The following is a 25,301-nucleotide window of genomic DNA, read 5'->3' on the forward strand; positions in this document are numbered from 1 at the left end:
GGGTGGCAACAAACGAACGGCTTATATCTTCGAACAAAAAGAACTCAAGTGATTTTTTTTTAAATACACTTTGTGGCGTCCCCCTTCTTCAAAGATCTAAACCATTCATTGTTTTCCCACTAAGGATTCGTGTTCAAGGAGAGAGAGAGAGATTAGTATAACTAGTGTGCAGTAGAGATTAGTATAAGCTGAGTGAACCCGTATAGGGGATGAATTTATCCTTCCAGGGGGTGAATTTATCACTGCCTGAGATTAATTGTATCTTGTAAACAGAATAACCCATAACACACGATAGTATGAACCCCTGGAGATTAATTGTATCATGTAAACAGAATAACCCATAGCCCACAATATAGTATGAACCACTCAAGTCTGGGGATTAATTTTATCCTATGGAAAGAATAGCCCATAAAATCCTCTTCAACAAACAGATCATATTTGGTATGCAAACATAGTATACACGCCCACATACCTGTTTAGGGTCTCTACTAACTGACTGGGATAAGCCACCCTATTATATATCAGCAAATCCGTGCCACCCATAAATTATATGAGATGTCTGAGAATTATTTTGGGCATATAAGGAAACTGAGACTATCTCGCTGTAATAATTCTCCAATCACAAGTTCTCACTACTAGCTTTTCAAAACGAAGATGCAGGTCAAATCACAGTTAAAACAAATCCTAGTCGACTCGGTGCGACGTGACAGAGTACTCAATTGATGCAGCTGAGTAATCGGTTAACGAGGCTGAGTACTTGGTTGACACAATTGAGTACTCAGGATGGTCAAAGGAGTTTTCATTTGACTTTGTAGGGTAAAATGCGGACTCAGACAAAAACACAGCCAAGGTAAAAAGGAGTCGACTTGGGTGAGCGAAGAATGGTGCGAGGGAGTTTTGAATCTATGGTCTCTAAAATGTTACTTAAAGGCACATTACGCCAGTATTATAAAAGAAATTAAAATAACATACACAAAAACATAAAGGATTAAGATATTATAAGCCATAAAATAAATTATCTTCTCAAGTAAAATATACAAACAAAAATGACTTAGGAGGGCATACAACACTAACACCAAAGATTGGAGAAAGATCAATAATTGGTTCATTCATGCATTGAACAAGTGATTTGAATACATTGACAAGCAAGTAAAATACAACGCACTCAATCTTGTAATTAGACTGTCTCTTCAGTCCACTGAGCACAAATTACACTAACACAATATGAACCAGTCTATACTGCTATTACACATTGGGAGGAAGGAGGTTGGTTAAGGCAATGTACTAACCGCTTCTGACTCCAGTCTTCAAAAATTGCACTTCTCTTTCATTCTCAGCTATCTTTGTTGCCAGCTTCAAATTCAGACAACGATATTTCAAGCAGTGATGCATATTTATTAGCTTCTTCACTACTAGAGGGCTTGCAAGCATGGATAGAAGTGCAAATGTCTGTTGTCTCGAGAAACTGCTCTGCGTTCGCCAAGATCAGAGGGCCGTACTCAAAAACTAGTTTCTTACACTGCCAAAAGATTGAAAGGAGAATTAGAAAGATGAAACACTTAATTGCATAAAATGTTCTTAACTGAATGTACTTGCTTCAAGTTCGTTTTGGTCATAGGAAAACTGGAATCAGATTCAACGTTAGGAGTTCATAGTTCAAACCATGAACTCGAGTCTTACACACGTCTTATGGCATTATTTTCTTCAAATGGTTTGAAATTTCGGGCCAGGACGGACAGAAAGTACCTGAATCCGAAATTGCCGAAAGTTCACCGAAATCTGAAATTTCGCTGAGATTTCCACCGATATTGCCGAAATTACCGAAATTTCGGCCGAAATCTTGTAAAATGCCAAAATAGTTTTTTGAAAATTTACATGATTTCGGCTGAAATTTTGGCCAAAACCGACAAGTTTCGGTTTTGGTTGTGGCCGAAACCGACACCGAAACCGACATTTAAAAACTTGTCTTCAATATTATGGAAAGGAAAGAAGGGGAAAGGAGAAAGAGCCATTATAACGTCCATAGCACTCTACTGCTAAAGTTATATCAATTCGAATTCTGCCAATCTTGAACGGAAGATGGTTTCTACCAAATGACTACCATGAATTTCAAGGGAATAAATCAGGTAAGTGTTCTTAAGAGAACTGTGACTTTTTGTTAATTAGAGAAATCTAAGGTGGACTGTGTTATCTGTGCATGGAGTTCCTGGAGTGCTCACCTCTTTGGTGTAGTTTTTGTCCACCTTGTCACATGCCTTGAGAAGCACCTCGATTATCTCTAGCTAAGTTTGATTGTCACGAAAAGAAGAATCAAATCAGCCATAAGCAATGGATAGATAAAGCAAGTAACAAACATCATGTGGCTTGAATGAAGCAAAAAAGTGGAGTGATTCAAGCCAAAAGTTCAGTGGTTAATTTATGGGGGATGACCAAGTGCGCCATCATGGACTCCACTGGGTCATTGGTTTATATTGATCAAAATGAGATCATGATCTGAAGGTGACCTTACAGTGAAGCCAACAACCTGCTAAAATATACAGATATGCCAAATGACCCCCACTCCTCCGGCCTCACTGCCGAATGACCATCATATCCCCATCTGATGGCAATCATTCCACTATACATCAAGGGTCCAATGTATTACACTATAATTCTGCTTTATTCATGTTTTTGAGAAAAATAAATAATGAGAAGGGAGGACACAAAAGATAATGTATCACAAAAGAAAACTATCCATAGGAAAATTAGGGAAATTCCTCTACTCAAGGGCACAATGGCCAAACTGGCAGTCTCAGCCCACCAAGTAAATGGTAATCTTGCAATGAAAACTCCCTACTAGCAGTCTCTGCCTCCATGTAAAATGTAATCATTGTTATTGCTTTTATCAATAAAATCCCATCTATAAAAAAGTTTAAAAAAAGAAAAGAAAAGAAAAGATAAACCACGTTGAGCTTAAATAGTCAACAAAAATTAGATGGAGTGCTAGCAGGACACCAGGGAGACAGCATGACGTGCATGGTCAGCGGTTTGACCAAACATGCACTGTGAAGGGGTGGCCATCGCGGTTCTGATCCTCCCTGTGCATCATCATATCATTTTCCTAATAAAAGCCTTTTATATGTTCAATAACTGGTACCAAGATCTACATGTCAAAGGCAACATGAGGAGGTCTCTTTTTTGTTTTTGTTTTTTTTTCATTTACAAGTTTCGCAATTCTGGGTGTTTAGCCTAATGGGCACCATCAATTTATCCTACAGTACAATATGCAGATCTCAGATTATTTCAGAGTCCAGAAATAAATAGTAGAACAACTAAGACTAAAATCATGTATTTTCATAAAAGAAGATGCCCGAAATCTACTGAAGTTACTTATACCACCACCAACAAAAAAAACATTTGTAAAAATTATGAAACAAAAAGCAGAATATGTATTGGCATCATTCCTTAAGACGACTAGGAAAATATAGTATTTTCAGAAAGAAATAAGAATTTACCAAAGGAAATTCAAATACTTTCAAAAGGATACTAGAATTCTGTGAATATGTTGGGAAGGTAGAAGCTATAAGTGATTCAGTTAGAATGTATACTTCATGAATAGGAAAAAAAAGGTAAACACTTGCCCGTCCGATGGAAAACAACTAAAGGTCAAAGAAATGCAAGAAACCATGCTAAAGCCACTTCATGACAGTCAGCTTGTCACAAAATATTCTGTGTCGTCACTGGAAACTCAGCAAAGAATATATGAATTACCTGCGTATCAGGATCTTTCAGCTTAGTCAGAACTTCAACTACAGCATGGTGGCAGAGTACGCAACTGCCTTGATACTTCTGAGGAAGAACAAGTGGCACCTCCTCACAGAGATTCACCTTTCTGCAGAAGTCAGCCGGATCTACCAAGGCAATCTCCACGAAGAAAAGTGGGGCATAGTAGTCCACCAGTGAAACACACTGCCAAAAAAAAATATCAAGGAAAAGCGCATCTTAAAAAAGGATTAAAAAGAGTATTTTGTTTTTAAAGGTGACTTTATAAATGTTACCGGGCTGGGGACAAGAAGTCCCCATAATACCCCCATAATTACAAGGACACAAAGTTACACCATGTTACAATCCAGTATATCCTCAATGTCAGGGACAATATAAATTGACATGGATTCCATCGTGACACCCTCTTTGGCTAGATGGTCCGCCATCTCATTGGCCGTCCTCCTACAGTGTTCCATGGAAGGTTTGATTACAGATACCATGTCCCTAATTTCAGAGATTAGGTGACGAATCTGCCATGGTCCAACAGACTTGCCTGAGGCCCAACTAATAGTGTTCAAGGAATCCCCCTCAATTATGAGCGGACCAAGCTTGTTCTTGGCAAACCACTATAACCTGAAGAGGAGTGCTGTAACTTCAGCTTCGTTTGCATCACATTCGCTAACCGGTCCCGAATAGGACATCAAAGTCCTCTCCTTGGAATCTCGAATCACTCCACCAATGCCAGTTTTCCCTGGATTTCCAATTACGCTCCCATCAAAATTGAGCTTGAAACATCCTTCCGGTGGGGGTATCCACTCAGGTATTATCTTTTCCTTGATCTTTCGCTCCCAAATAACTTCCTGCCAATTTCTCAAAATCTCCCCCATACAGTAGTGCAAACCCCCCTTGGCTTTGATCCACGAAATTAGATTAATGTTGATTTGTAGAGCTACCCACTTTCCATTTCTTGCCTTTTCCTCGAATAACCGGTTATTCCTCTCCTTCCATATGTTCCATATCACAACATATGGGACAAGATTCCATAGTGCTCTACCTGTGTCGCCGAAAGGTCAACCATTCCAATTTAGTAATACTGATCGGATACCCTTTTGAAAAGCCCACATCATACCAAAAGTCCTCAAGGTGATTGTCCAGATGCGATATGAGAAAGGACAATGGAGTAGTAGATGATTAATACTTTCCTCCGCCTCTTTACAAAGCACACAATGGCTTGGCATTTGCAATTTTCATTTTTTACGTTGATCACTAGTGTTGATGCTCTTGTAAACTACGGTCCAAGCAAAGCCCAATACTCTTGGTGGTGCGTGTGATTTCCATATTTTGGCTCGTCGTTTTGCTTTTCTGCTACCATTATTTAGAGACGAGAAAAAAGATCTCACAGAAAAGCACCCATCAGGATCTGGAACCCACGTTCTTACATCTGGAACCGAGCTGGAGAAATAAGAGGAGCATAGGGTCTGGGTCATCTCCGCGAACATCTCGATCTCTGCTTCTTTGAGATCCCTTCTTAAACGAATGTCCCAAAAACCCCTCCCCAGATCTCCCTCCCTTATCAAATAATCCGAGATTTTTGCTTCAGGGTAGCATGCGAGTCTGTACGAGGACGGGTATCTAATACATAAAGGAAACTCACCCACGCATAGGTCGGTCCAAAACCTCATATTGTTGCCGATTCCGACATTGAATCTCACATAATGTTCAAATTTATCACACGCTGAACAGATAGATCGCCAAGCTCCGGATCCTTTGCCTTTTCTGGGTGTTTTTGTGTTCCATTCACCCCGCTCGCTTCCATGTTTCTCCCCTATGACTTTGTGCCATAATGCTTTCTTTTCCTCCCCATATCGCCAAAGCCACTTCCCCAGCAAAGACTTATTACGCAATCTGATTTTGCCTATCCCCAAGCCTCCGAATTTCTTAAGTTTAGACACCCTTTTCCAGCAAATCAGATGCTTAAGTCTCTTATTTTTGCCATCCACGTCCCACAGAAAGTCTCTCTGCAATTTTTCGATTCTAAGAGCTATCTTTGCCGGGATTTTATAGAGAGACATAAAATATACCAGTATGTTTGCAAGGGCAGCTTTAATTAGCGTGATCCTCCCACCAAAGGATATGGATTTCTTTTTCCATGATGCCAGCTTCCTTTCAATTCTTTCCACGACAGGGTCCCACTGTGCTGCTGATGGTACACCATACCCCAGTGGAAGTCCCAGATATTTTAATGGCATACTTTCCTCTCTACATCCGATACTCTAAGTGTATTTCTGCACCACCAAACTATCCAATTGTGCTTTTCGAGAAATTGATCTTCAACCCCGTTATGATTTCGAACCAGCGGAACACCCTTTTTAGGTTTGCAACCGAAGCTTTGTCATCCTCCACAAACATAATCATATCATCGGCAAATTGAAGGTGACTTACCGGTCTGGACATTCGGCTTGGCTTGAGACCTTTTATATAACCTTTACTCTCAGCTTTGGTAATCAGCAAACTAAGAGTTTCAACAACCATTATAAACAGAAACGGGGATAAGGGATCCCCCTGTCTCAGTCCCCTTGAACTGAGGAAATATCCTTCCGCCACACCATTCAGCAAGATAGAAAAGGATACGGTAGACATGCATGCCCCAATCCATTTTCTCCATTTGACAACAAATCCCATCTTTTGCTGAATATAGTCCAGGACGGTCCATTCCACATGGTCATAGGCTTTTTCGATGTCAATTTTCACAATCAAACCTTTGTTTCCATCTCTCTTTGCCGAGTCGAGGATTTCATTAGCTATAAGAATACCATCCAATATTTGCCTCTGATCAACAAAAGCACCCTGGAATTCAGATACAACATCTCCCATTACAACCTTCAGCCTTAAAGCCAGAATTTTTGCCAGAATTTTATACATACTCCCGATCAGACCAAGGAAGCAGGATTCTTCCCAGGGAGCCTTCGATTCCCGCTTTCGATTCCTGCTCTGGCAACCTTGAGTAGGATTCTTCCCTGGGAGCCTTCGATTCCCGCTTTCGATTCCCGCTCTAGCAACCTTGTATCAGACTAATCGGTCTGAAATCCTTGAGGCCGAGGATCCCCTCCTTTTTGGGAATAAGCGTTATAAAGGTAGAGTTGATTTCTCTGCTGATGATACCTCGCTCACGAAATTCGTTAAGAACGCCCAAGTAATTTTGGTAGAAGGCCAACGGGAATCCATCGGGACCTGGTGCTTTGTCTTTTGCCATTGAGTAAATTGCATTCTCTACCTTTTCCACAGTGAAGCATCTTGCCAAGTTCATTTGTTGCTCTCTGCTAATTGATTTGAATTTCAGCCCATCAAACTTTGGCCTCCAATCGACATCCTTTGAATATAATTTCGAGAAGAAAGCGATAATCCGCTCCTTAATTCTCTCCTTGTCTTCAATCAAAGTATCACCCTCCTTGATGCTTTTTATGGTGCTAATTCTCCTTCTAATATTCGCCATTCGATGAAAGAATTTCGAATTGTGATCCCCTTCCTCGAGCCATTTGGCTCGTGATTTCTGTCTCCATGATATTTCCATCTCTTCTGAGTATCTCCTCATGCTCCTCCATCAGCGCTAATCTCTCCATCTTTTCATCTGGCAGTAAGTTACTTCTTCCTTGTGCTCCAAATTTTCAAGAGAGTTAAGGATTTCTTCCTTCCTGAATTTTCTCTGCTCCCACTCCTCTTTTTGCCATTCCTTCACCCTTTGCTTATAATGTTTCAATTTTTTGAATAGTGTAAAGCCTTTCCAGCCCTCAAATCGGTCTTCATTCCACCATATACCGATTTGATCTTCAAATTTAGGAATTTCGCATAGTGCCAAGTCGAACTTGATAGTATAAAAGATAAATAACGCCTCTCTCCAACAACTTAAGCTTTTGGAGAAGTTGGTAAGTTAACATGGTATCAGAGCTAGAGGTCTCGAGTTCAAACCTCCCGGATAGCAAAAAAATCCACATGCGATGGTCGGCCCAAAGTGGGACCACATGTGCCACGTGTTTGCCAAGTGGGCCACACGTGCGGGGGTGTTAAAAAGTATAAAGGACAAATAACGCCTCTTTCCAACAACTTAAGCTTTTGGAGAAGTTGGTAAGTCAACAATTTTCAACAAAATTTAACCCCAACTCATTACCCATTTCCGCCATTTTTTCCTCCTCACGAGTGATCGATGTTTCAGACCCGACAGTTTCTTGATTACGAGATTCCTCCGAACATCCCACGGACGGCCCCGCTTTTGCCATGGCCGCCCTAATATTGCATTGGAGATCAATGCCTAGGGGATCCATAAGCGACTCCAGGACCCTCTCCTTCGGTATGAAATAATCCATTAGTTGAACTTCAGAGTTGGCTAACACCTCCATACTCTCTGAGGGTTTGTCGAAGTCATCCGGTGCCTTGGAATTACAATCATGTTCTTCGTTTGATGTTTTTGTGAGCTTACAGCCAGTATGATCATCGTCCCCATTTTTTATCCGATCAGCGCCCTCATCGCTAGGGGGGTTCGCCTTCTCGATGTTCAGATTCTCACAAATACCACCTGCCATCTTCACCACAATAGTTTTTGAAGAATCACACCCAGTAGGGACTAAATGATCCCCTTTTGATCTTTTCCACTTCAGATATTCCTGTGCAATTTCCTCCCGAGACGGTGATTTCATCACTTCTTGCCGGCTTTTGGCATCGGATTTCCGTGCGATAGAAAGTGTCTCCCACCATAATGCTTCCAATAGTTTAGAGTACTTCTCCTTCATCTCAGAGAGAGACCCGGATTTAACCTCAAGGCCAGTCCCCAAACCGGCACGCGAGAGTTTTACCTTCCTTTTTAACCGGTGAGCATGCTTAGGGAACTCCTTCTGTCCCGATAAAGTGTCTCGATAAAGCCGGTATAGACTGGGCCTCACCACTATAGCAATCGTGTCCCGCGTGCGGACCACACTTTACGGATGATTTCCACCTGTTTAGTTGATGGCTATCGTGTAAGCCGTGCATCTCATTTAGAGAACACCTGTTAATCATCGATGGCCTTTGGTCCACATCAGGATCTTGGCGGGTCTCACGATATACGTCTTGTCCACTAAGCATGCTATCGATTCTCGATGGGTGCCATCTTTCACCCGGATCCAGCATCCCAGTGACACGTGGTTTGTCATTCTGAAGGAAGCCTCTGGAAGGTGAGACGCTTCTGTCAGCCAGTCTATCAACAACACGCATCCTGCCAGGATAATATGGTGACGCATGTCTCGAATTTTCCCCCGTTTGAAATTTCTTTTTGAAATTGAAATGGACGGTTGGATCAGCCCTCTCCATCCATTGGCCAGGTTCAACGGCTACTTCTTTACCTTTGTTGGCTTTTCTCCTCATCCAATCAGAATCATTAGATTTGAAGGAAGGATCAGATTGCGGCTCACCCTCAATCAACGGCTGAGAGGGTTTCTTCCTCACGGGGATATGGTTCGGATGGATTCGATAGAAAAATGAAACTAATCATGTAAGAAGTACCTCACCAACTTTCGTGAACCAATGTATTTTGTATGGTTGAATGTGTTTTTCTTCTTTCAATTGTATTTGTCTAGCATCTCTGATGCAGGACAATACCTATTACCTAATGTAAGGAAAATCCTACACTCCTAGTGGGATTAAGACTTTAGGACAATTTAGGGCTTATGCGGAAAACTAAAAGAACACTTAACTTACCTAGGGCCGAATTAACGCCTAATTAATCTATGGGCAGCAGCAATAATGAGACTTAAATAGCATAAATAATTGTAAAGATTGTAATTAAGCATGAACTAAACCTTATACAAATCAATCAAAGCAATAAGGATTCGTTAGATGAATTGATAATAGAAAGATTAGTCTGAACTTAGGCCTACGCATGCATCTAATTAAAAGAACTAAAAGCTAATGCAAGTACCAATGAAATAGATGTCACACAAGCATGAAAATAATAATATCCAATGAAGAAAAAAAATGTCTAGCAGGAGTAAAAGGCTCAAAACGGTCCAATTTTGGGTTGTAGGGGTATTTTGGTAATTTAACAGATCTGGGATTTTGGTTTAATATTGCTGTCCAAATCTTAGGTTAAGGTTTAGAAGATAAAAAAAGGTAATTCTAGGGTTTAAGTTCTGATTTGATGGTTGGTTTGGGCTATGGATCTTTTAAAAGGGTTTCCGGGCTTAAAAAGGGTGCGAATTTTCAATTGGCTGCAAAAGGGGTTTAAAGTTAGGGTTCTTGGGTGTTTAGGCTGAAGTTTAATCATAAAAACGATCCCTCAAAATCTCATGACAAGATCTTGGAGAACAAGGGAGATTTATGAATTTTGGATTTTCTAGTTTTAGGGTTCAAGAACAAAGAAAATAGAAAATCTGATTTACTAACATTGTTTGTGTTGATTTGATTGAAGAAATAAAAAGTAAAAGATGAGAGGAGATGAGAGAAGAATGGCTCCAAGCCACCAAGATGAGAAGAGAACAAGAAGTCCAAGCCACAATAGCTCTCACAAAAATTCTTAATTCTATTCAATATTCCAAAATCTCTTACATTGCTTTCATAAGAAGTATTTATAAGAAAATAAACCCTCGAAGATAACCTAAAGTTAAAAACTAATCACAACCATTCTTCTAATCTAAAGCAAAGCTAAATAAAGATAAAAACTTACCTAAAATAGTAATCCCGTAATAGATCTATACCACTTCCTAAAAACACTCATAACTTGCTCAAAACACATCCAAATCATGTGATCTTGGACCCGTTAGATGGGCAATTGAAAAACCTTTCTAATGATACAAAAAACACGTCAAACGGATGATATTTGATGCCTAAAAAGTAGGCTACAAATAAAATGACGAAAATAGAAAGTAAATTATAAAAAAAAAGACGACAATGTCTGTGACCATGCTAGAGTCCCCGCCATCAGTCTCGTCCACGTCTACGCTTGTAAACCTTGAATCCATGCCCATTGTTGATGTCCCCATCAATCTCACATGAAACGACGTTTTCATTAGATGCTCCATCAATAACGAGGTTATATAATTTTCCCGATGTACACCTTGTTTGGAATATATTAGATCATTGCGATATCACATCATCGAATTGTCTCATCATTGACGATCTTTGGAGGTGATAAGAGTATTCTTTGAATCAACAAACACTCTTCAACTTTAATTTTTGGTAATAGAATTATCTTTTTTTAATGATAGTTAGTATTTTAGAATCATCTTAGCTAATTGAAAATTTGATCCAACCAAGCAATCATTTCATGAGGATTAATAGCTTTCATCACTGCCCTCGTGAATCCTCAAATGATTTCTCAATTAATATCAATTTAATGCAAGTAAAAAATACTAGGAATCTAAAAAGTTCGGAAACTTGCTAGAGAATTGAACTATAACACAAACAACCAAGTTGATCATCACAAACAATGCAAGAGAAAGATAAAAAAATAATATATTCATAGTTGTCAACCCGTGACTCAACTCATGACTCAATTTCTTAATTTTATGACTCGTGACTCGTAGGAGTTTTTTACAAGAACAAAAATTTATTTGAAAAAAATATAATTATATATCAAAAGATGAAGCATGTAAAAAATATAAAGCAATAGCACATAGATAAAGCACTAAACCAAAAATATAAATAACTATATGCTTGTAACTTACATGCACAAAAATAATTAAGTTCTGGTTAGAACTTAATCATGGGTGAAAATCCTTTCTTGCTTTAGATTTGTATCCGCCCATGATTTATGGTATGGTTGTGGTGAGTCAGGCAAGGAAACCAAGATTGTCCAAGACTGGAAGCCTCCCGCACATGATTTTTTGAAGTTAAACTTTGACGAGTCTAGCATAGGGAACCCGGTCTTGCAGGAATTGGGGTAGCCTTGAGGGATGAATTTGGAGCTATGAAATGGGCTTTCTTATCGATTGGGTTGATTTCGTTGCTCTTTCATTCGAGAAAAAAGAAAGCCCTATCTATCTGATCCTAGATTGGACCTAAGATGGACAAACAAACAAGCAAGACTGATCTAATACTGACCATGAAAGGTAAGAATAGATATTGAACCTGCCAAAATAAGAATAGCACATCTATCTTAGCTAAGGCCCTTGCTAATAGGCATGCAGATCCCATTGGATTCACAGACAGTAATGAAGCTAAAGTGCATGTTATCTCCCAAGGAATAAGGTATCTTGAGAATGGAGATTTGAATAAGGTAGTGGTAGAAGGAGACTCGCTCGATGTGATAAGGTGGCTTAGTGGCTCTCATTCCTTCCCTTGGAGCCCCTTTCGTCGATGACATCCAAGACAGCGTGGGGGATGCATTGATTTCTTTCCATCATGTTAGGCAGTCAGCTAATGATGTGGCCGACAGTTTAGCTATAGATGGTGTCTCTAGGGAGAGAGTTGAGCTATTTAACTCCGTTCTTCCTTGACCCTTGAAGTGGGGCTTGTTCTTGTCTTTATTTTTCTATCTCTTTATTTGTATAGACCTCCTTGATCTTTTTTTCACATTTAATGCAATTGCCTATCATTCAAAAATAATAATAATTAAGTTCTAAGTTCCAACTTCCAAGTTTTCAACTATCAAAACAAGAAAACCTAGGCCCAACGACTCGACTTGACTCGTAAGAGTTAGTTTTTCGACTCTACTCGCAGCGACTCGTAAGAGTCACCAGACGACTAGTAAGAGTCTTCGACAAAGGTGAGTCGCCCAGCGACTAGACTCAACTCGAGAGTTAACTCTTACGACTCATAAGAGTTTGACAACTAAGAAAATATTTGATCAGAACATGATCAATGTAGGGTAAAACCCAAAACACAATTGGCAAGATCGTAACTATTCATTTATCTCCTGAAAAATACATCAAAACTTTATATATGAGCACAAAATGAATTAAAACCCAATTTAATCCCAACCGTTGGCATAGAGCAATATGATCTCTTAGATCAACCAAAATAAACACTAATTTCTATTTTAGAGGATTCCAAACATAAAAATAGGATTGTTATTACATGCTGCTGTCCAAGAAACCCAAGAGACTTTCTAAAACTATAAATTTTCTAAAATTAGACCCTTTAGTTGCTAAACTCAATTACAGATACCTTTCCTTATCACAAGTTTCTCATCACAACCTGAAAAGTACATCAGCTACAAGTTTCTTATCGCAACCTGAAAAGTAAATCAACAGTTCCTACATAGGCCCAAAACACCCTAAAACCTAGTTTAATCCTAATCATTGTAGGATTGATTTCAGCCTTTGATCAACCTAAATAGAGTGCAATTTCAATTTAAGAGAACCAAAAAATAAAAATAGAATGTACATTGCATGTTGCTGTCCAAGAAACCCAAGAACCTTCTAAAACTATAAAGCTTTTAAATTTAGAATCTTTACTTGCAAAACTCAATAACAGATTCTTTTAATGTTACTTATCACAACTCAAATATACCACTATCTCCACTTGAAAACTTTCCAATTCAGAAAGACTTCAAGTTTTGACCTAAAAATACTTTGCACGTTTTCTTCTCATAGAGCCGACCAAAACCTACTGAAACTTTAGTCAAAAACTAAATAAAAATCATTAGAAATATCGAAAAATAATAGTGACCCATTTTGCCAAATTTTGTGACTACTGGAGCATTGTAGAGTCCATTATAGACATTATATGATGTTTTGATTTCCTTCTGTCATACTTTTGAATCTTGGTTGACCCTTTTCTTCTTTTGAATCATCTTTGCTAAATTATAGGCTTATTCATGGACATTGAGTGCATCACTAGTTCTTGTCCCTACCATATTTAATGAGAGGAAGGGATTTTCAATTCTTTAATTACATTTATATAGCAAGATAATCATTTGAGCAGACAAGGTTCCAAAAGAGCTAGGGTTCCAACATAGGAGAGCCCATAACTACCCGAAAGAAAACCTAACTGAGAGGCCGGGAATTTTAATAATTTTTTGCCTTTTCCTTCTATTTTTTATATTGAAAGAAAAAAATTTATTGACAAGGGGAAATGAAATAGAAAATGTCTATCGTTGGCATATAATCCTGAATAATGGTAGAACTAAAATTGAGCCAAAAATTATTGATTCTACAAATTTGACAAGGCTGGAATAAGCATATTGTTTATTGAAATGAAAAGGAGCCTTTGTTCTCTCAACAAAGCAAGTGGGAGTACCTCCTGTTTGAAAGAATGCAGCCGAGAACAGGCTTGATGGAGGGTGTCAATGATCTCCACCTCAGTCTTGTTTTCACCTAGATAGTATATTGCTTGGGCAGCAAACTGCTCACACAATGTGCACACCCTTTCATTCTTTACATCTGCTCCAAGAGTTTTTATTTCAGTTTCAGGCTCCTGATAGTTTATCTGCATGACTAAAATCATGAATGTACGCATCAATTTGACTCCTTTCACAGGTTAAAGCAATTTCACATTTCCAAAATGTTACTCAGAAGTGCAAAGGTGCAGAAAAATGTATCTCCAAAAGCACAAACCCTTGAATTAAAACATCCAATTTTATAAAACCATTGATGAAATAAAACCTGATGTCATAATGTCTTGTGATTTTTCTGGTTTTACTATTGTTTGCTAAAGGCAACTTGCTAATTAAATATAGGCATGCTAATTAGATCCATTATACAATACTAACTTACTTTACAAGCCAGCTATCGTCCAATAGCCAATTAGTTTATAACTTATATCAATAAGAACAACTATTGGTACAAATTTATTTCAGTTATGGTCTTCAATAAGAAAGAAAAAATCTGCAGGCACAATAACTACATAAGAATTTTGGTAATGATCATGCAAAAAAATCATTACTATTGTGAAAGTAGTAGTCACACTAATTACATCATATCTAGCCCTAAAAGGAGTACAATCACGAAAAAGGGGATTTTAAACAAAAATTCCGAGTACAAAAATTTAAAAAAAAGCAAAACAAAAATAACAGTCTCAAAGCTTACCCAGAGCATCAGATATCACTAAACTTCTAGCATCTGCATACCCCCAGCTGAGGCTCAATACAAGAAGAAAGGAAAGCCCCAGTCTCACACCCATAGTTCCTGTAATGCTAATTTGCCAATAAGTGATTTAACAATTCAATAGTCACTGACATTAAGAGTTCCTCTGTTTGAATGCAAGATTCTTTTTCATGATACAATGCCCGTATAGTGTTAGTTTAATTCAGTAATTAACTGGCCCTAATACCAGTAATGCAAAATTAAATCTGCCCGTTACAAAATTAATGCCGAAAATTCAAGAAAAAAAGAAATATAATTGAAACTAGAAGAATCTTCAGAATTTCAAACAATAATTCATGCATTTCAATCTCACTCTTAAACTTAGAGATTGGTGATTGGAAGCGGAAAGGTATACCCTGGATCATGTGAGACTAGGCCAAAAATTGAGGTTTGTCAAGGCCTATGAAGCACGGGTATGGGTACGGGGTGCGGGTACAACACGAGACGGGTACGTGGGTACGTGATTTGCCAAAAAAACTGGGTGCGGGTACGTTCGGGTACGCCGAATATAATAATATATTTTAATATTTTATTATATATTTATAAAAATTAAAAAAAAAATAATTGTAGAGCAATCAAATAACAATAACATCACCAAAATGGAAAATTCTAATATTACTCTTCATTTCATAAGTGATTAAGTTCCATATTTCAGAACATGAGGCATCAATACATCATTCATTAGAAAAAAAAGTCCGTCACCAGTGTGTTGACCAGTGTGTTGACCAGTGCCTAACAAGATGAATAATTTTTAGAGACCAAATTATGAGATTTTTTTTACCGGACTTTTGGGATTTAATAATGTTTGGACACGATAGATTTTATGAATTTTTAAATTTTGAAAAATACCCCACCGTTTGGAAGTTAAGAAAGTTAAAATTTTGACCCAACCCTTTTTCTTTGAATTTTGTACTAGAACTGGAGAGTTGACTTTTTTTCCTTTTAGATTTGGGTGTTGAAACTATTTTTAATAAATCCAAAAGGGGGGTATTCCGTTATTTACATGTAAACCAGACATTTACTTAAATGGTTTACATGTAAATACCGAGTACAGAAAAGTAGAGAGAAGTACAGGAGAGGAAAGAGAAGCAGCAGGACGTGTCGGGTACGCGTGGTGCGCACCCAACACGCACCCAACCACCAAAACTATTTCTTTTCTTTTTTTTAAATGGGGTACGTACCCCGGACGTACCCGCACCCCATACGTGTCGGGTGCGGGTGCGGGAGCCCCGGGAGAGTACCCGTGCTTGCTAGGTCAAGGCAAAACTCAAACCCTTAGTAAAGGAAGTGCTCGGAGTACTGGAGATGTGGAAAGTAAAAATTCTAGAAAAATTAAACAAGTTTGAGTGCACCATTGAAGAGAGAGCTTATTACTTTAGAATCCTTGGAAATAAATGGCTGAAAGAGGGAGAGTAAAATACTACATATTTTCATAATATCGAAAGCGCCAGGAGACACGGTAACAGAGTTCACATATTGGTGTTGAAAGGGTCAAGTATTGAAGATAAATAAGTCATATCGTCCGAGGTCGTCTCGTACTTTAAATTGTTATACTCTTCGGAGGGGGGAAGTTGCCTACTTTGGAGTAATTGGACCAGGTATTTAGAATGAGGCTTGAAAGATCATTCCCAGAAGAGGAAATTAGACATGTCATTTTCTCTAAGAAAAAAAAGATAAAGCTCTTGGTCATGATGGCTTCTGTATGGCCTTCTATCAAACGTGTTGGGAATGGACCAAAACGGACATCATGGATATGTTAAAGGAGTTCCACGAAGGGAGTAATTTGAACAGGAGCTCGGAAGCCACATTCATCACCCTTATTCACAAAAGAGATGGTGCAGAAATCTTATCTGACTTCCGACCGATTAGCCTTGTTGGAAGTGTGTACAAAATTCTCACCAAAGCCCTAGTTGATCCACTTCGGGCTGTGATGGACGAGATTATTTCCATGTCCCAGTGCGCCTTTATTCATGGAGGACAAATTCTTGATGGTGCCTTGCTGGCAAACGGATGCATAGAATATTATCATTGAGCTGGCAAATTGGGAATCACTTGTGAAGTTGCCTAGAGTACCTTATGTAATGGAAAGGATGGGCTTTGGGTCTAAGTGCAGAGACTGGATGTTGAAGCATTCAACAAAATGATGGAAAAAGAAAAAATTCCAAAAAAAAAAAAGTTGGAATGACTCTTATCAAGCCTACAAAAAGACTATGGGACCCAATGATCGAGAGGGTATAAAGGAAACTCTCCCCTTGAAAAAAGTTTACTATCTCTTGGTGGTAGAATCACTCTTATCAAAGCAGTCTTGGCAAATCTTCTGCTCTATTATATGTCATTATTTCATTTCTGGTGCCAGTATTAACCAGAATCGAGCAACTCCAAATAATTTTTTATAGATAGGCAAAGAAGAGTGCAAGAAATATCACTTGCTAAATTGGAATGATGTCTGCAAGTCATTCAAAGAAGGCGGGTTGGGCATTGGAAGGCTAAAAGCAGTGAACAAAGCACTCTTGGGAATTCTATGGAGAACAACGATAAATGCCAAATTCAGGGCTAGCTTTGGTGGATGGGCGCCGATGGATGAATACAGAATTCAGGGTACAACAGTGTGGTGAGATATATTGGAAATATCGATTCTCGTTTATAAAGGAATTCTCAGCAAGAGACGGGAATTGATAAAAGAGTCTAGAGTTGGACACCAATCAGTATCTTCAAAGTCAAATACTTTGATAAGCATTTGGTCCAATATTCTGCCTTACCGCCTGCTACACGTGTTTCGAAAATCAAAGACCCCTTGCGAGTAAACGCTTTTTGCTAGAGTGCATGTTTAGGAATGATTCTCACGATAGAGCACCTTCGTCATAAACATAAGATTATAGTCAATCACTGCGCCCTTTGCCTTGTTGATGGCAAGTCGGCCGACCATCTGCTCAGTCCCTACCTAAAATCTCTCTCTCTCTCTCTCTCTCTCTCTCTCTCTCTCTCTCTCTCTCTCTCTCTCTGAGAAAAGCTCCCTTTCCCTCTCTCTGCATCTCTTTCTATGGGAGAAAGTCTCTCTCTCTCCCCCCTTCGTCAATCTCTTTCTCTCTCACCATTTCCACGATAGACAATTGACACCGCTCCCCAAACACTAAAGTCGGTATCAACATTCCCTTTATCAGAGGAATTGGAATAGGATTGGAATTTGATATCCATACTTATTCTTAATTCCTGTAATCCAAACACACTCTAGTGATACTTTCGTTTTTCTTCCTTTCTGTTCCACAAGAAATACCTTTGAAGCTGTTCAATTCTGTTGATGACTGACACTATACAAAGGAATAGTGACATGGAATATAGCGGGAGATAAGACTATACTAATTTGATCAAGGTAATTATCCCACCAAGGAAAGCAGACCTTTTCTCCATGAAGAAAGTCATTTTTCCACTCACTCAATCACCTGCTCCCGCAGGCTTTTCCTAGATGTACATTATCCAACCATTCAGCAACATGTACACATTCATAATGTCCAACGCACAACGATGGGATCATCACAATGGCCAGAAAAAGACTAAAACTCCTGATTTTATTTACAAACATCAAATCATACAAAACCTATGAAAAGGAATAAATTAAATAAACTATACAATAGCACCACAGACGAATTATCAAAAAAATAAAAAGTACTTATTGCCCATTCAACATATAAACTAAGAAATCAAAATCAAATTTGAAGAAACTATTTCTACCAACTAACTGACATAACAAAACCGTTATCCGAAACCCCTGTTCGGTACCTTACCGATACGCCAAAAGCTCCAGAGCTGATGGAACGCGTTAGGCAAGGCCCTTTAACCCGTCCCATACCAGGCTGGGTCCCTCCCAGTCCCATACCCAGGCGGACCCCACTTAGGACCGTAACATACCATTATGCTTCCACACCCGCCATCGTCGAGCCCACTCTGTGACGGCTTTCACTCTGGCCTTTTTTTCTAGGTAGCCCATTTCACAGGTCGCCCCTTCCGTGACTCGCACACCTGACGTGACGTGGTGGCTGCTTTGATACCTAATGTTAGGTACTTACCGATACACCAAAAGCTCCAGAGCTGATGGAACGCGTTAGGTAAGGCCCTTTAAACCTGTCCCATACCAGGCTGGGTCCCACCCAGTCCCATACCTAGGCAGGCCTCCACTTAGGACCGTAACAACCCCGAATCCAAGATGAAGAAAAGAGAAAAAGAAAATAACAAATCGCATATCAAGAAAGCAGAACAAGCAAAATTGAGTATAATTTTCCCGTTGCAACAGAAATTGAGATCCAAACAAATGGAATTCAAGAAATTTCAGTTCATTTGAAATTTTATTAAATTTTGAAGAAATTAAAGCTAAATTTTTTAAAAAAAAAATGAAAGAGCAGAAGGGGAAACAGAGACAAAGTGGAACAAAAGGAAAAGATACCTCAGAGCGATTTCTGTGTCGGAGAGAAGTCTAAGGCCGGGTGTAAGAAAGCTTCCGTCACATTTATAAAAATAAAAATGAAAGGAGGGCTTTCTCCATAACTTACGTCCGGACAAGCCAAATGCCATGTGCCACGTTTCGGTTGGTGTTAATTTTTTATTAAGAAAAAGCTTTGTTTTTTTTTTCTCGGTTGGTGTTAATTTTTCATTGAAAAAACAGCTTTGTTTTTTTTCACGCTTGGCATAGAAGATGCCTCCCAATCATGTTTCATTTTAGATACACATCATGGATGAGTACATGTTCAATAGCTCGCGGACCTCACGAAATTGTGGGATCTCCCCGTACTCTACTTGGATCTTTGGCCAAAAAAAAGTAGGGTAGTGATAAATTCACCCCCTTGAAAGAAGAATACACCCTCTCTAATGGAAATGTTGAGCCGTTTGGATACCCGGATTTTAGAATCCGGAATGTCTTCAAAATTGTAGATGAGAGAAAAGAGAAGAAGCGGATCAAACATAGTTTTCTGATTTCTTGCCATTCTTTCCGTCAGCGAGAGAGCAGTAGATCATCCCATTTTTTCAGGTTTTAGAAGTCGCAGGACGTAGGAGAGATTTCTAAAATCTGGTTTTCTTACTTAAAATCCAGAAAACGCTGTCAAGACAGCACACAACAGCCAGATCATGAACCCTCTTTTATGCTGTTTTCAAGCTAAAAACCTGGATTCTAAAATCCGTGTATCCAAACGGCCCTTGTTTTAATGCTTCTGAAGTTAACGGAAAATGTTAAGTTTTAAAGATATCCTAAAGTTTTCCATTAAAAGATGGTATATTCTTCTCTCAAGGGGTGAATTTATCACTGCCCAAAAAGTATGGTGACTACTGATTAGGCTATTTTGTTGTTTTCAAATTTCTTTGTTTAAATATTCGTTTAATAGTTAGGTGGAAGACTGAGAAGAGAACATGGCGTGTAAGGAACCGAATGAAAATATTCTGTCCATGTTTTTAATGTGAATGATTGGTTACTATCTCAAAAAAGTCCAGACTCTAGGACATTATTATAAGGGATTTCTTTGCTAGCAAATCCCTTAACTATTAAACGAATATTAAAATCAATAGAAATGGGATTTAGTGGGACCATCGCAGACGGCATTCTGTGGACAGGCAGTTGCATGAGAGAGGAACCACATAGGCTCATTTTTGTCCTATTCATGTAATTTATCCTAGGGCTGCAAGAGGGTCGGGTTGCATCGGGTTTTTCAAAACCCTAGCCCAACCCCAGATCCCATTATCTCGGCCCTGACCCGCCCTGACCCTAAGTCAGGGCCGGAAAACCTCAACCCATTGCCCGCCCTACAAGACTCAGCGCGGCCCTGGCCCGTCCTGATTGGGTCGGGCCGGGCCGGGCTGATCCTGATTGACCCTAGTGCAAATACCTGTTAAGAGTGCCAAAAATAAAGCAAGCACATATCATATAGAACAAAATGATCAATAAACCGAGAAAGGGAATAAAATAAGACAATATGAATTCAACAACATGACGAGCAACAGAGACAATTAATAATAATAATCTAAAGAAATATCATTCCAAGATAATAGAAAACATTAGCAAAATAAATATGCACAGACGGTTAAATTGTATAATAGAAAACTTAGGGTCGGGTCGGGTTGGGCCGACCCGAGGTATTAACCCTTAACCCGACCCGACCCGACCCGACCCTAAGTCAGGGCCTAAAAAATGAACCCTGACCCGCGCTCAGGGTTGGAAAATCCAACTCAGACCCTGTTCGGGCTCAGGGCGGGTCAGGGCTGACAGGGCCAAACTTGCACCCCTAATTTATCCTATGTGCTGCTCTCTCATAAACTTGCCTGTGAAATACCTTATTGCTAGGGTCCTTAGAAAATCCCTTAATATAAACCATCCAATCAAACTTTCATTTTTGGGGGAATGTTATGGCCACGCTCTAAAAGCACTATCCGCACACCAAGAGATGTCCATTTGTGACATCTAATGGCATAAGTAGCAATAGCTACCAACTCAACTCAACTAAGCCTTTGTCTCAAGCTAGTTGGGGTCGGCTAATGAATCCTTAGAAATTTTTTATGAAGAAGGTGAAAGGATCTACTCGGGTCAAATTGACTAAGTCTAATCCTGACTCTACTTGGGTTCGTCTACATGGATCGTTTTCTTCCATTCTATCATATCCAAGGTCATGATGTTATGTTCCTAGCCCTCAAATCTTTTCTCACTGTTTCTACCAAAGTTATTTTCGGTCTTCCCCTACCTCTTTTTAGTCTATCAACATGGCATGAGCAACTTCTTCTCATTGGAGCATCCAAAGGCCTACGTTGGATATGCCCGAACCATTAAGGTTAGAAATAAAAAGGGTCTATTTGGATGCCACAAATAGTAAATAAAGAAGTAAAAGAAAAGATGGGCAATGTGTTTGGTTTGTAAGGAAAGTGATCTTTTGAAATATAGAGAATGCCTTGTTGACCCTTTGTCAGCTCATGCGGCAGACACTTTCCCCAATTTTATTTTTCTCTAATTTTAAGATGAAAATGTATAAATCCTCTGTCTCTCTGCTGCTACAATATGAAGAACAACCTTCCCCAAATCAACCCTTCTGTTGATATTGATAATCATCTCTCTATAGCAGAGAGCCACTTGATTTAGCTCTTAATAAATGACGAATTCTATGACGGGCAACAAAACAAAGAGAACCAACAATGTCTAACCATTTCTCTGAAGCACCCACCATTGAAAATCTCTCCTAAGAGGAGGGGAAACAAAAGTTGCAACAACAGAGTTGGAATTCTGAAACAAATCTATATTTTATGAACAAATCGAGCTCTGTAAACAAAATTAAATGCTTTTTTTTTGCAGAGGCAAAAGGTGGGAATTGAAATAAGTAATTCCCCTTCGCCGACTGAGAGTCTAATCCCCCATATGCAACTGATTTCATCGACCGGGATGAAGATTCCTCTAGACTTCGTCAAATATATGCAACCGATTTCCCCAATCTCGACTTCAGCCACCGCATTTCTGTTTTGAATGGGCCATACATTGCAAATCACGACTGCTACCCGTCCTATTTTTTTTTGCAACAAACAAAATCGGTAGCAAGAACCCAAAATCTGCAGCGTTTCAAACAAATGAAATCGGTAGCAAGGAGCTCTTCTGCTACTGTCTTCTTATCCACTTTTTTGTACTTTCATTATCATCCACCTGCTTCATTCTCGGCAATGTCACATGCAGTTTGCTCCTACGTTAGTCCCTTACCAATGCAAAACCATATTGCCTTTGAATTTGGAAAAAAAAAAATCCAAGCTCTCCACTCCTTTCCCTTTTCATGAAGTTATCTCATTCCATTTCCTTTCCATTCCATTCCCAATGTCCAAATGGGCCCAAAGAGTATCTACTCTATTTCTCTCTCTTCTCTCGATGTCGGCTTGTTATTGAGAAAACCTCCTACGCAACGTTGTGCAGCCAAGTTAGTCTGATATTTCTACACCCCTCGTTTGATATTTCCACACCTGCTATTTCCCCTTAATTTTAGTGCGTTGCGCAGCCAAGTTAGTGCTGATGTTAGAGACATCGCAAGAATCTAGGGTTTTACCGACGGTCACATATCTTTCGGTAAATCCACCATCAATATATACTTTACTGGTGTTTTTATTGGACCGTTGGTATATGTAATTTTTCACCAATATTTGGACCCTCTACTAAATACATGATTAGATCGCAGTGGCATGTGTATATACTAGGGGTGTGCATAAATCGGTTATAACCGAAATAACCGACCGAACCGAATTCTGTTGGTTATTTCGGTTCGGTTAGTAGGGATTGCGGTTCGGTTTCGGTTTTATAAAACTCAGAATTTCGGTTATCGGTTTCGGTTGCGGTTTTTCTGTTGAAAATTTCGATTAAACCGAAAACCGATATAGGTTGGGTACTTGCCACACTATTTTTAAAGGTGTAGTGATCTTGATAATAGCACCCCCACCTTTCTCCTCACAAGTCACATCACGTGTCTCTATTTACAATGGCCTTGGAAAGATAAAAAGTAATAGCACCCCCACCTTTCTCCTCACAAGTCACATCACATGTGTCTCTATTTAGGGTAAATTACTGCTACGTGGAGAGTTGAAAAAATGACATGAAGTCGGTTGATGAGAAAAAATGAATAAATGTTGATTTATAAAAGAATCAAAATACTATGACCAAAATGCCCCTCAGTACTTCTATTCTTCTTCCCTTCTTCTTTTATAGTTTTCCTTTACCCATTTTGTTCGAACCTTCTTTTTAACCTAGTCGAAGTGCTTCTTCTTCTCCGGTGAAACCTACTCTTTTCTCCGGTAATACGTAAGGAGGTAAGCCTAAAATCTCATTCTCCCTCTCTCTCTATATATTTCTATTTGTTTTTCTTCAAAACTCCATCTAACATTGTCTCCTTCTCTCTCTCATTTTTTAGGGTATTCAAAAGTTTTTTGCTTAAAATGCACAAAATTAGACACATCGGCCTTTTACAGTTTTACTCTTTTACTTCCAGGTTTTGCACTCTTTCATTGGTTTTACTCTGACGCATTTTGTGTGAAACGACCTCATTTTTGAGCAATAGAAGCCTTCTTCTCCAGTCAAACATCTTCATTTCTCTGGCAGCAGATGCTCATTTATCCTGAGACGGTAGTCGAAGCTAAAATGGTACTCGCACGGGTTATTCGAAACCAAAAAATAGGTTACTTGAAGCTTAAAAAATGTAACTCGAATCCAAAATCGATAACTCAAACCCAAAAAGTGATTAGTAGAAGCCAAAAGACAAACTCGAAGCCAAAAACTTGTAAACTCGAATCCAAAATCGATTACTCAAACCCAAAAAGTGATTAGTCAAAGCTAGAAGACGAACTCGAAGCCAAAAACATGTTATCTGAATCCAAAATGAGTCACTCGAAGCCAAAATAAGAAGTGAAAATTGGTAGTCGAAGGGAAAACAAGGTATTCGAAGCAAACTGTAAGTTATTTGAAGCCAAAAATGATAGCCGAAGCAAAAAATAATGCTAGTAGAAGCCAAAAAAAAGTTACTAGAAGCCAAAAATGATAGTCGAAGCCAAAAAATGCCAGTCGAAGACAAACAAAAATATACTCGAAGCCAAAAAACCTGAATCGAAGCCAAAAAAAAAAAAAATTTCTTAAGCCAAAAAACTAGTCGATGCCAAAAAGTAAATTGCTGAAAGCCAGAAAAAGTTATTTGAAGCCAAAAAATGTTGGTCGAAGCCGAAAACATGGTAGTCAAAGCCAAAAAATACTTATCGAAGCTAAAAAAATTTAGTCGAGCCAAAACGTGCTAGTCAAAGTGGAAAAAAAAGTTAGTCGAAGCCCAAAACGTGATAGTCGAAGCCAACAAATATTTCTCGAAGCTAAAAATATATTAGTCAAAGACGAAAAAAGTGCCAAATGTTAATGGAATTGAAAAGTTTTAGTTGCAGCCAAAAACACGTTAGTCGAAGCAAAAACTAGTTATTCGAAGCCTAAAAAAATTTAGTTGAAGCGAAAAACACAACGGCAATCGTTACTGGAAACACATTTTTGGCTTCGACCAAGTAATTTTTGGCTTCGAATAACCTGTTTTCGCTTTGAGTACCTGTTTTTGCGTCGAGAAGGAGAATGGGAGATCTCGAAACCTTTTTTGAGAAAGATTTGATGAGGCAGAAGGCCGATGTGTCCAAGTAAAAAAACCTTTGAGTACCCTAAAAAATGAAAGAGAGAGAAGAAGGAGATGATGTTAGATGGAGTTTTGAAAAAAAAATAGAAATAGAAATATATATATATATATATATATAGAGAGAGAGAGAGAGAGAGAGAGAGGGAGAATGAGATTTCAGGCTTACCTTCTTACGTATTACCAGAGAAAAGAGTAGGTTTCGCCGGAGAAGAAGAAGCACTTTGACTAGGTTAAAAATAGGGTTCGAACAAAATGGGTAAAGTAAAACTGTAAAAAGAAGAAGGAAAGAAGAATAAAGGTACTGAGGGGCATTTTGGTCATAGAATTTTGATTTTTTTTTATAAATCAG

The 25,301-nt window shown here is 38.9% G+C and overlaps 1 protein-coding gene across 4 annotated transcripts; it reads right to left on the reverse strand.

The window, feature by feature from the left end:
- Positions 1–1,082: 1,082 nt before the first annotated feature.
- Positions 1,083–19,376, reverse strand: LOC143880225 (saposin B domain-containing protein). 4 transcript variants are annotated; one of them, XM_077383047.1, is made up of 6 exons: positions 19,234–19,376; positions 14,739–14,845; positions 13,951–14,093; positions 3,751–3,948; positions 2,220–2,282; positions 1,083–1,519 (listed from the first exon to the last, which is right to left on the reverse strand). In XM_077383047.1, exons 1-6 carry the CDS (start codon positions 19,359–19,361, stop codon positions 1,334–1,336), a joined length of 825 nt encoding a protein of 274 aa, XP_077239162.1. In that variant the 5' UTR covers positions 19,362–19,376; the 3' UTR covers positions 1,083–1,333. The 4 variants fall into 4 exon arrangements, with proteins under 4 accessions (XP_077239162.1, XP_077239161.1, XP_077239164.1 ...); XM_077383046.1 differs by having other exon boundaries at positions 13,951–14,147; XM_077383049.1 differs by having other exon boundaries at positions 14,739–14,837; positions 19,234–19,371.
- Positions 19,377–25,301: the final 5,925 nt, after the last annotated feature.

Source organism: Tasmannia lanceolata, unplaced genomic scaffold (genome assembly GCF_043159265.1).
Source record: "Tasmannia lanceolata isolate RefF3 unplaced genomic scaffold, GAP_Taslan_0.1 ptg000006l, whole genome shotgun sequence".
Taxonomy (NCBI): domain Eukaryota; kingdom Viridiplantae; phylum Streptophyta; class Magnoliopsida; order Canellales; family Winteraceae; genus Tasmannia; species Tasmannia lanceolata.

Coding starts and splice junctions, on each gene's coding strand:
- LOC143880225 (XM_077383046.1), bottom strand. CDS start 19,361: ATGGCATTTGGCTTGTCCGGACGTAAGTTATGGAGAAAGCCCTCCTTT. Junction 14,846..19,233: donor GACACAGAAATCGCTCTGAG/GTATCTTTTCCT, acceptor TTGGCAAATTAG/CATTACAGGAACTATGGGTG. Junction 14,148..14,738: donor AGTGATATCTGATGCTCTGG/GTAAGCTTTGAG, acceptor TCATGATTTTAG/TCATGCAGATAAACTATCAG.